Raw genomic sequence first — 12,905 nt, forward strand, 5'->3', positions numbered from 1 at the left:
TAAAATATATTTTGACAAATATCTTCCACCATATTAATCACTCGGATGGAAACTCAAATTCACACCAGATAAGTAATAATAATTTAGTTTTTGGTAGGAATTCAAACTTTGAACCAACATGATACATGTTTAGCCCCAAAAAAATTACTACCACTTGTTTCAAATAAGTATTAAAAATTTATAAAATCTACCTGAAATACAAAATACTATTAACTAAACCCGATTGGAAAACTGAATCAAAAAAATCCAAACTAAAAAAAAATAAATAACATGAACTCAGAATCAGAATGGAAACCCAAACATTATGCTATCAATGACTTTTTCTGAAACTCAGAATGGATGGATACCCCGAACGTTTGATACTGAACTGAAAATATATTAAATTAGATTTCTTAGCAATAAAAAAGCTCTAAATCATGGTTATACTTGATGTTAACATCAATAATCAATACCACTAAGGAACACCCACGTGGCGGAAATCACTTTTAATCTCTTCTCCTCCCCGCTCAATATCTGATTCGTTCATCACTACCTGGCAGCTTGACGACGGCGATTGAGACGGAGCTACGGCAAAAGAAGACGGTGCGCTTCTTCGATTTCTACTCACCATCCGAGTAAAAGATAACATCCGACTCATCGGCGAAGTAAACGAGTGATTCGCTGGTAAGTCATGTGTCAAATGGTCTTCGAACTCGCTGAAAATCCTCCTAGGGGTCTCAGTCTCCGCTGGTTCTCTCCTTAAATCATCCAACGGCATCGCAGAAGATCCAGATCCAGATCCCGAGCTCGATACCGGTTCGGTAGCAGAAACCTGTTCAGGAGAAATCGCGATCATGATCGTGACTTGCTCCTCCTCCACCGTCGTTGCGTGAGGCTCAACGAGAGAACGGCAGAGAGGGCAGGTTGAATGAGAGTGAAACCACATGTCAATACATTCCACATGAAACGAGTGTTTACAACCAGGCAAAACCCGACCCGGCTCGCCGTCCTCGAACTCGGAAAGACAAACGGCGCAATCAATGGGATCCTTGTGAGTCACGTCTGAGAAAGTAAAAACAGGGAGAGATTTCACCACGGCGGGATCTAGACCGGTATGAGAAGGATCGGTGGGGGCGAAGAAAACCATTGTAGGGCGGTGGTTACTGCTGCGGATGTGATGACTCCTAGAGCGGGGGAGACACCAGTGAACGTAGAGATAGTAGATGGTGAAACACATGAAGAACAAGAAGATGAATGAAAGGAAGACTGTCACCAACGGGTCATTCTCGTTGCAGTGCATGATTCTGATGGCGAATGAGAGATTCAGAGAAAGAGAGAGTGAACCGTTGAAATGGTTTTTAGAGACTATCGTGTGAGAAAGAGAGGTTCCATGACTCATGAGAATTTTCTCCTTGACCATTTGCTCTTTCCTTTTTAAAATTTTTTCTTTCCTTTTGTTCCCTCAATATTAATTTAAGATATACTCAAATTCAAAGGAAAATGCTACAAAAATACTCTCATTTGCCAAAATTCCAAATAAAAAATCACCTTTTGTTTGACCAAATAACTGTATTCTTATCTTCACCAAAAATATACCTTTTCTTTAAAAATAAATAAATATATAGTTTCCTTTGCATGACTAAATTATAGATTTCTTAACATTTTTAAAGCCACATTATAAAGAAACTAGGACGTGGAAGTTCTCTTGTTCCACTAGTTTGACTAAAAATTTATTAACGCTCAAGAGTGGGAAAATGACATATTCCTATGTAAACTAACTGTTCCTGCCTTTTTCACACACGAATTTTTAAATCATGCCAAAAATCACATGAACAACGAAAAAATGGTTTATTTCCCTATGAACTACTTTTCCTGGTTTTTCACACACGAACTTTTAAACTATGCTAAAAAGCACATGAACAACTCTATTTTTTTTAATAACATACACAAACTATCAATTTTTAAACTAATTCCCTTAAACCCGTAAATGGTGTCATTTAAATGTTAACTAGGTTTGTGACAGGTGGAGAGCCGGTTTAATTTGGATTGATAAATACTATGTAGTTTTATCCTTTTTCTCTTTTTTTGTCAATTGTTCTTCTTTTTCGAAAATAGTTTTACTCTTTATCATCAATTGGAGATAAAATTTATTATTCCGCAGAAGAATAAAATGTTTTACATGATGCATAAAGAAAGAAAAACAACAACTAGTAGCTTACAATCTCCATGTATTGCCACAAAAAAACTATAAAATCAGCGCAGTATCCCAAACTGATGATGAAGAGTAAAAAGATTTCTGAAAAAAGAGCAATTGACAAAAAAAAAAAAGAATAGAACAACATAGTATTTTTTATCAACCCAAATTAAACCGATTTTTCACATGTCATAAACTAAGTTAACTTTTAAATTACACCATTACAGTTTTTGGGGAATTAGTTTAAAATAGATAGTTTGTGTACGTAATTCTAAAATTGAGTTGTTCATGTGCTTTTTGGCATGATTTAAAAGTTCGTGTATGAAAAAGCCAGAAAAAACTAGTTCATAGGGGAATAAGCAATTTTCAGAGTCGAGAACGTTTATGATTCTTAGAAAAGACTAATTATACAGACTATCATTACAGAACTTACGTTAATAATCGATTACGTTGTGGTTCATATGACTTTGTCCACTCACACAAAGTTACACAGATAAACTGGAAACCAAAAGAGTCATATTTCTATACAAACGAGACCCCTGTGAATGGACAAAACCAAATATATTATACTTGATATTAAGGAAGTAAAAAGTTGGAGTCAATACTTGAAAGTCGTTGCATGTTGAGCACTATGAATCTCATTCTGAGTGTGTCAAATGTACCCAACACCATGTATGTGAAGAAACTTTAACAAATTATGTATATAACTGATATTAATCAATACAAATTTATAAAACAGTTAATTATGTACATTATTACATGTTTTCATCGATAATAGATTGATCATACTATCGAATATCTGTAAAATTGATACTAATTATTCTATTTTACTCTCTCTCTCTCTCTTTTTTTGCACAAATTTTGTTTACTCTATTAATAGAAACTGCAAGAATCAAATCCGAAAAATGATTTGAAAAATGATTTGAAAATCGGAAAATCAACAAATGATATATATGTAGCTAAACAGTGCGTGATAGAGTAGTAAATTTTGTTTGTCCTATGGATTGTCCTATGGATTAATATTTTCATTTACAATTAATTGAAGATGATTATATTACATTCTGTAAAGTATAAACCGAGAAAAATAAGTTAAATGGGATCTCAAAGAGACAAAGACGTTCAATTGGTAACAAATAAACTTATGTAAAGTTTCTATCACGATTTTATGACCATTGAAATTGAATTACAGAAAGTTTCTGTACAGATGAGGAAAAAAAAGAGATAAATAAAAATACGTTATATTGAAACATCAGAAACAAAACCATTACCTCATTTGTCTATTTTGTAAATAGTTCAATCCTTAAAAAAAATTAATTGTATAAATAAATTATATTGAAACAATAGAAAAAAAATTGTTATCCCAATTGTCTATTTTGTAAATGGTTCACTCCTTTTAAAAATTTTAAACTTAATTATATTGAAACAGTAGGAAAAAAATTCATATCCCATTTATCTAGTTCTATCCTTTTTTTTTGTTCAAATCTAGTTCTATCCTTTTATCTATTAAATTTAATTATATAAATAAATTATATAAAATGTTAATACTGAATTGTTAATAAAGTTTCTGTATGTTATTTAATTTTTTTCTGTACGTTATTTAAATTTCTTATCAAAAAAAATGCTCTAATTCATTGTTATACACTTGCTGCTAAAATCAATGATAAACACCACTAAGGAACATCCACGTGGCGGAAATCACTTAATCTCTTCTCCTCCCCGCTCAATATCCGACTCGGTCATCACTGCCCGGCAGCTTGACAACGGCAATTGAGACGGTGCTCCAGCAAAAGAAGACGGGGCGCTTCTTCGATTTCTGCTCACCATCCGAGTAAAAGATAACATCCGACTCATCGGCGGCGTAAACGAGTGATTCGCTGGTAAGTCATGTGTCAAATGGTCTTCGAACTCGCTGAAACTCCTCCTAGGGGTCTAAAACGCCGCTGGTTCTCTCCTTAAATCATCCAACGGAATTGCAGAAGATCCAAAACCCGAGCTCGATACCGTTACCTGTTCAGTAGCAGAAACCTGTTCAGGAGAAATCGTGATGACCGTGACTTGCTCCTCCACCGTCGTTGCGGGAGGCTCAACAAGAGAACGGCAGAGAGGACAAGTTGAATGAGAATGAAACCACATATCAATACATTCAACATGAAATGCGTGTTTACAACCGGGCAAAACCCGACCCGACTCCCCGTCCTCGAACTCAGAAAGACAAACGGCGCATTCAGTCGGATCCTTGTGAGTTGAGCCGGAGAAAGTGAAAACAGGGAGAGTTTTCACAACGGCGGGATCTAGACCGGTATGAGCAGAGCCGTGCTTAGAGGCTTTTTGAAAAAGGGCCCCCAAGTTTTGTAGAAATTTCATGGCCCCTAATTACAAAAAAAAAAATTCTTTTACATGGTAGTTAACATATGCTCTTAGTCAGATTTTTACTTTTATTTGATTTTGAATTGGACTTCTGTTTAAAATAACTATGTTTGTGATTATTTTTTGCTATATTTTAAATAAAACTATAAAGATTCTACTTCTAAAAACCGTAAATATTTGATCCACATTGGTTTTATTTTTATATACTATGAGTTAGATTTATTTTATATATTTATGAGAATTTGATAAAAATTATAATATTTTGAATATATTGTTTATTATAGTTAATTTAAATAATAAGATTTACCTTTTTGACATCTACCAACATTTCAATCAAAATTTGTATATTTGTATTTATATTACAAATTTATACTTTTTGATCATGATTTAAAAATTTTAGTTTATAAAATTTTGGTGAAGAAAATTTAGAAAACGCTTATGTAATAATTCAAACTTTTGTGTGTTATATATATATTAAAAATATTTTATATAATTTGAATTTAGATAGAACTATTATTAAAAAAAAATATCATGTAACATGTATTTTTGAACTCGTCTCGGGCCTCCTAAAACGTTTGCGTCGTTGGCACTGGGTATGAGTAGGATTGGTGGCCAAGGAAACCATTGCAGGGCGGTGGTGACTCCTAGAGCGGGGGAGACAAGCTATCGTAGAGATGGTAGAGGGCGAAATACACTAGGAATAAGAAAATGATTGCGACGTAGACTGTCGTGAACGGGTCATGCTCGTGCTCGTTGGAGTGCATGATTCTGATTGGCGAATGAGAAAGAGAGAGAGTGAACAGGTGAACAGGTGGTTTTTACAGTGTACTATCGTGAGAGTCAAGAGAAAGATGAGTCAAATGTTTAATTTAGAGTTAACTCAAATTCAAGAGAAAATGCTACACAAAATACTCTCATTTGCCAAAACTCCAAATAACAAATCATCTTCCGTTTGACCAAATAATTGTATTCTTATCTTCACCAAAAAAATATACCTTTTTATTTAAAATAATTAAATATATAGTATCCTTGTTATGAATTTTTTTTTTTGAGCAATGAGATTTTATATATAAAAGCATGGAAATTAGAGTTTGAACCCGAAGGCCAATTTTAAACAACAGATCAAGAAAGACAATGGGCCTTAAGGACCTGTTTTGCTAAGAGGTCAACCTCTCCGTTCTGGGAACGGGAGATGAACTGAAAGTTGATAGAGGCAAAAAGCGACGAGAGACGATTGATATCCTGTAGAACACCGTAGGTCTTTGTAATTTGGCTTTTGCTGACGATTGCTCTGATGAGCGTTGAGCAGTCCGAGAAGATTGTTGTTGAGCGGATGTCCGATTGGATCATCTTCTCGATTTCGTTTAGAAGCGCAATTGCTTCGGCCATGAGAGGGGAGGAGACTGATTCGACAACCTGGGCTCCTGATAGGTTTGTGGGCGATCGGTCTCTGTTTATACACCAAGCAATTCCAGCTCGCTTCGAGGTAGCGTCCCAAGCGGCGTCGACGAAACATGGGTTTTCACAATTCGATGGCGGGTTCTGACGCGCAGCGTTCCTTGGTTCCAGGTGAGTTCTATCTTTTCCTTTCTCGAAATCTTGAGCTTGATCCCATTTTAAAGCTTCTGATACTCCTTTCGTTGCTATCTCCTCAGGACGGTATGTCTTGTCTTCGAAAATCAATTTGTTTCTTGCCATTCAGAGGGCCCAGCAGATCCAAGGGATAAGAGGAGATCGAACACGTCTTCAGCTATGAGAACTGGTGACGTGATAGGTATGTGTTTCCAGACTTCTTTTGCAAAGGGGCATAGAAAGAGAGTGTGCATTGATGTTTCTACTTCCTTGCAGCGAGGACAGTGGGCTGCAGCCAACATTCCCCTTCTTTGTAGGTTTGCTCCAATGGGTAAGGCTCCTTGTATGATTGACCAAAGAAAGATTTTAAGCTTTGGACTCGTTTTTGCTGACCATATGTCTTTTATCCAATTAAACTCCCGATTAGGCTGCGGGTTGGTTGTAGCAGGAAGAGGACTTGCCATTACTGGTAGTGCTAGGGAGTTATACCCTGATTTGGTGGAGTAGACCCCCATTTGCAGTGGAAGCCAGACATAAGCGTCTTATGCCCCTTCTTTGCTTGGTTTAATGCACTGGATCTGTGAGCTAAACTCTGGTAAGAGTTGATCAATTATCGACTTGTTCCATTAGAGATCATCAGTTAGGAGATCAGACACACTCAGTTCTAGAGCCGATTCATGGATTGGGCCCATTGGCTCCGAGCGAGAGTTGAATGAAATCCATGAATCTTTCCAGATTTTTGTGTTCTGACCATTGCCAATGGCCTTCCCCAGGTTTTCCAGGAGAAAATCTCTCCCATGGAGGATGCTTCTCCATCCATGCGAGCAGACAGATGGGAGCTGAGCCTCTAAGAAGCTTCTTTTGTGGCAATACTTCCCGGTAAGTACTCTGGCTAGTAGACAACTAGGATTAGTTAGGATTTTCCAAGCAACTTTTGCGAGCAGCGCCTGATTGAAGAGTTGGATGTCTCTCAGTCCTAAGCCCCCTGCGGCTTTAGGCTTTGTTAGTTTTTCCCAGGCCACCCAACACATTTTTTTCTTGTCTGTTGAGTCATCCCACCAAAATCGAGTAAGATCTGATTGAATTCTGTTGCAGAGATTCTTTGGGAGTTGGAAACAAGACATGGCGTAGGTGGGGATAGCTGTAAGGATCGCTTTGAGCATGGTTAGCTTGCCTGCTCGAGATAGAAAGCGGGTCGACCTGTTCGAGGCTCTCTGCCTGATTCTATCAACAATCGAGGTAAACAGGTCTTTCTTCCTTCTCCCAAAGTGTTATGACTAAATTATAGATTTCTTAACATTTTTGAAACCACATTATAAAGAAACTGGGATGTGGAAGTTCAATTATTCTACTAGTTTGACTAGGAATTTATTAATACTTCTACACTATGAGTCGAAAACTTATTGAGTGAAGTTTCTTCGGTTAAAAGCACTAGTAGCAGGCGAGAGAAGTGAAGTTTCTTCAGTTAAAAGTACTCTGGGAAGCTAAGAAAGGCTAGTGATAGTGAGGGAACAGATTAGAATGTAGTTAGGTGTGTGGGATTTCTATCACAGTTACGAAACTCTTGTAACTGTCTGTTATGTAAATTATGATGAAGTCATTGTCTGAAGTAGTAGTAGCAGCGTATGTTGTAATAATAATGAAAATTCCACTTTTGACGATCTTTTAACACATATTAAAGCATCTCAAAAAAAAACTCTGTAATTTCAAATATAAATTTTTTTGCTCTCTAAAAAGTAATTTCAAAACTTCAAATTTAGAGTTTTAAGGAGTAAAACTTCATATTTGAAGTTTTATCTTTTCATTTACATTTTAGTCTTTATAATTAATTGTACATCATATTTATAATGCTTAAGTATTTTCTCATTTATCGTTTTAATCTTTAAAACTTTTATATATCATAAATATTTCAAATTTATTTTTATAAATTTACACTTTACACATAAAATTAAATAAAAATATTAAAACAAGATTTATAATATTTGAAAACTAAAATTAGACAACAAGAATATTACAAAAAAAAACTTCATAAAAAACTTTTAAAAAAGGTATATGAAGACATAATTATTGCACAAATTTAAATATTACAATAACACTAATATTTTAGTAACTTTGCTCCAGAATCTCTAAAATATTGTCAAAAAAACTTTGTATAACCGAAAATGGAGCATTACGGAAATAATGTTTTGGAATAATGTGATATTTTACTTGTACTTTAATAGTTAATTATGTATTTCTAGTTATAATTTTATATTTTACTGTAAAAAAATATTAATATTACTGTAATATTTTTATATATGTGCTAGTTATTTATAAAAGTTCTATAGATTTATATTAATTACGACAAATATAAGGATCATAGTGTAAATTACAAATAATTTTGAAGTTAAATTTGAAGTTTTACTTTGGAGAAAAACACCTTGAAACTTCAAATATAGAGTTTTGCAAACTCTAAAATAGAGAGTCTTTTTGGAGATGTTTTTAGAAAGACTCCTTTTCGAGTTTTTTTCAAAAAATAATTCAGATGTTAAAAGTGATGTTCTTTATCTCCAAGAGAATCATATTTTGAGAACTTTATGATTGGAAAATGTTCATATAATGTCATACCAAGTACTTCACAACTCGATCATAAAATACACAAACCTCAAATTTATTAAACGAAACCGAAATGAGTTCGGTTTCCAAATGAGTCTTAGGAAAAAATAATAAAATTTACCTAAATCCAAAATTCCGGCCCAAACATTAATACACAAAACGAGATAATAAAAACCGGGACATTTGCCAAAAACAACTTAAATATTCAAATCAAACCTAAAAGTGTATCCCATTTTGAATCAAATGCAAAACCAACCTAAAAGGGTTGTGAAAGTATAATTTAATCCTTATGACCAAACAAAAAAAACATAAATATATTTTACGTTTCTATCCTTCGGAAGTCTACACGTAATAAAAGAAGTCCACATATATATAGATTTCCTACGAAGTCTACCTTATAGATTTATTTTGTAGTCTGCACTCTAATTTGATCTAATAATTTAATTTTGAAAATATATAAAAATAATTATTGTGATATTTTTAACTAATCATCAATATAATGGATAATATGAAGTAAATAAATTAAAATTTCATATAATTGAACAATTTTGAAGAATGTATACTAATTTGGTTATCATGTGTTAGGCAATGTTCATAGTTTATAAACAAAATGTTCTAACATGTTATGCCTTTTAGTGGTTGATTTCATAGGGTTAGATTTTAGATTTTGTTTTTATTTTGTTTTATTAACTTAAATCTGCATATTAATGTTTAGTAGTTTATATTTTGTATAACTGAGACTTTTTGATTATCAAGCAAAACATTTAGGGTTTGAAATTTGTGGTTTAGGGTTTTGTAGACCTACAATAAAGCCTATTTATTTGAAGACGTCTTTTTCGGTCTATATTCTTCAATTTTTTTACAAAAAATCATTATATTTAAACTAAGTTAAGTTCCTTAAAAATAAAAAAGTGAAATCATATACTATAACTATTAAAAAATAAAGAAATAAATTTAGTAAATCATATATTAAAATTATTAAAATAATAAAGGATAAACAACAATAATGAAATTATTATAGTAGACTTCCAAAAAGGTCTACTATGTTACAGTAAAATCTACTCCAAAGTTTTAATTTTAGTAGACTTCAAAATTAAGTCTACTCCAAAAGAAGTCTACAGCGTCGTAAATTTTAACATAGTTACATTTTTGTCTCCTTATATAAACAAAATTTATACAGTCTCTCTCTAAAGTGACTGCATAAGTTTATAAAACTCTATTCCTTCTCTCTAAAACTTTCTCCCTTCTCTCTAAAATTCTCTCTATTCTTTCAAAAACTCTCTCATTTCTCTTATTTCTATCTAAAATTTCCTCAAGTCTTTCTCGCAATGTTGTCATTTTAGATATTATGATTGATGGTTTTCATCTTCTCCTTTAAAAAATGTAAGTTTTAGATCTATAGATTTTAAATGTGTATTTTTATGTTATTTATTTCTCACAATATTATCTTTTTTTGTAGGTATTATCACTCATGGATTTCATTTCTCCTCTAAAAATGTAAGTTTTAGATTAATAGATTTTAAATATGTATTTATATGTTTATATTCAAATAAATTTATAGATCAAGCTTTGTGCATTAATTTGCTACTAGTTTATCTTATAAATTCTATTTTGTAAAGTATTTTCAGATTTAAAATTATTTTCACATTTCACAATGTATAGATTTTTTCAGATCTGAAAATTATCAGACAGTGTAGACTTCTAAAGAAGTTTACTAAAGCTAGTAGACTTCATATGAAGTTTACTAAACCACAAAGTTTAAGCAGACTTCATTGGAAGCTTACAAAAATATGACTTTAACTTTTTCTTTGTTTTTTAATAATTTTATCTTATTTTGCAGGTATTTTTTTCAATAGTTGTTCTCTTCTCCTCCCAAAAATGTAAGGTTTACATCTTTAGATTTTAAATATGTGTTCTAGTATTTATATTTAAATAAAGTTACATATTCAAATTCTATGTCTTTAATTATTACTATTTTGTCTATTAAATTATATATTTTTTTAAGTTTTTAGACTTTAACTTATTTTATATTTTTTAATATATATATTTTTCAGATCTAATTTCTTTTTGATAGAGTAGACTTCAAAGTCTACTTAAAAGTTAGGGTTGGTAGACTTCAAGTGAAGTCTACTAGCCTTGAATTTTTAGCATATTTCATTACAAGTTTACTAAATATGATTTTAATTTTTATCTTATTTTTCAAAATTTTATCTTATTTTGCAGGTATTCTCTTTCGAAGTTTTCAAATCATCTTCCCAAAAATGTAAGCTTTACATATATTCATTATAAAATATTTGTGTTTGTAATGAACTAAATTTATAGATTCATACTTTATGTTTTTGATTTGTTACAAGGATGGCAAAAAAAACCATTTTTCAAATATCTTCCAAAACAAAGCATTTTCAAATTTTCTAAATGTATACTTTTAGATATGAAAACTTTCCGTTAGTGTAGACTTCCACTAAAGTCTACTAAACAATAATTTTACGTAGACTTAATAAAAAGTCTACTAAAATATGATTTAATTTGTTATCTTATGTTTTTCTCATAACACTATCTTATTTTGCAGATATTTTTTTCAAGACTTTATTTGAGGCATCAAGATTATGAAAAATCAAACGTACTCAAGAATACTTTTTAATATATCGCTCTGTAATAATTTCTCATAATAAAATATTAATTTTTAAATAATTGTTTAATGCATAATCTATAAAAATTGTATTCATTTTTAGTTGTGTTTCACTTGTATGATATTATTAATTTTTTGTTAGATATTTCACAAGATCTAATCAACCAAACAAGTAAAACCACCATAGGCGAAAATAATAACTAACACACATGTGAGAAGAAGAAAATCTATACAAAATTTCCAAGAAGTTTAAAGAGTAAAACTAATAAAAAAAATTGCAATAAGCTCCAAGTGTATAATTATAACACATTAACTTTGGAATCCAAAACCATTAAATTACTAACATGCACTGTAAAATAATTAAATCATGAAAAAATATGATGAATAATACACAAATGCGCTTTTAATAGAATTTACGACGTAGACTTCAACTGCAGTCTACCTTTGTAGATTTACAGAGGCGTACAAAGTGTGTCTTAACTAACTCGATCAAGTTCCGCACTTGTCTATCATTCGTGACATGCATATGAGGAGTGTCCGGAGCCATTTGCTGTAAAATGACGTCTAGTAAGGAATATGTTAGCACCATCTTCTCGATTTTCTTGTCCAGACCATTATCTTCTAGTGCCATTTCAAGAAGTTCACCATGTGTACAACCATCCGACACAAGAAACATTCTCCCTCCTTTCCGATTATTGACCACAAACTCCCGCAAAGAGCCTTTCACCACCTATTCTCCGTATACACAAGTATCTGAGCCATTTCCTGCAAAAAAAAATACAGGTTTACATAATCAGGGAAGAAATATTTCATGTTTCATAAAAATATAAACGAAGACTTACAAATACATCTACAATTATTAGCTAACAACATAGTCAAATCAAATGAATTATACCTTCATAATTATAACAAATTTTCTTTTCAAAATTACTCAAACCCATAAGGATTAACTAACACACACTGTCAAACAAAAAAAAACTAGAAAAAACTTAATGAATAATACACAAATTCACATTTTTATATATTTTTCTATGTAGACTTAATATTCAGTCCTCGAAGATGTAGACGTTCTTTTCAGTTTACCAGTGTAGACTGTCAAATAGGTCTACTCTTTGGGTTGGTTTTTGCAATTGCAAATTTTACGGGTTGCTCTCTATATTTGAAAAAAAAGTTGTGATTTTATACATGTAGACTTTCATTTCAGTCTACACTTTAAAAAGGTTAGTTTTTGCAATTGACCAGAATTCATCTAAGATTTGACTTTCAAAACTAGACTTTATATGCAGTCTACATGTTTGAATTTTTTTTAAAGAGGTTAGTTTTGCAATTGACCAAGTTTGACTTCCAATGAGTAGATTGAAATGAACGTCTACGGGTGTGTAGACTTCTTGTGAAGTATACTCTCAAATCTGACGGGTTGGTTTTGCATTTGACCAAAATAAAAAAATAGACTTTATACACAGTCTACATTTTTTTTTCTAGGATAAGAAGACTGCATATGAAGTCTACAATTTAATAAATTTTTGATTGCTTTTTAAACTTTTTGGTCAAACACAAAACTAACCTATT

General features: G+C 32.0%; 2 protein-coding genes and 1 pseudogene across 2 annotated transcripts; all 3 read right to left on the reverse strand.

The window, feature by feature from the left end:
* Window positions 1–426: 426 nt before the first annotated feature.
* LOC106296974 (RING-H2 finger protein ATL2-like) lies at window positions 427–1,358 on the reverse strand. The gene has a single exon (XM_013733277.1). It carries the CDS (start codon window positions 1,277–1,279, stop codon window positions 455–457), a length of 825 nt encoding a protein of 274 aa, XP_013588731.1. The 5' UTR covers window positions 1,280–1,358; the 3' UTR covers window positions 427–454.
* A 2,485-nt stretch (window positions 1,359–3,843) lies between these two features.
* On the reverse strand, window positions 3,844–5,304 carry LOC106297061 (annotated as a pseudogene).
* A 358-nt stretch (window positions 5,305–5,662) lies between these two features.
* LOC106338887 lies at window positions 5,663–6,238 on the reverse strand. The gene has a single exon (XM_013777759.1). It carries the CDS (start codon window positions 6,236–6,238, stop codon window positions 5,663–5,665), a length of 576 nt encoding a protein of 191 aa, XP_013633213.1.
* Window positions 6,239–12,905: the final 6,667 nt, after the last annotated feature.

The sequence above is a fragment of the Brassica oleracea genome, chromosome C1, assembly GCF_000695525.1.
Source record: "Brassica oleracea var. oleracea cultivar TO1000 chromosome C1, BOL, whole genome shotgun sequence".
In the NCBI taxonomy this organism is placed as follows: domain Eukaryota; kingdom Viridiplantae; phylum Streptophyta; class Magnoliopsida; order Brassicales; family Brassicaceae; genus Brassica; species Brassica oleracea.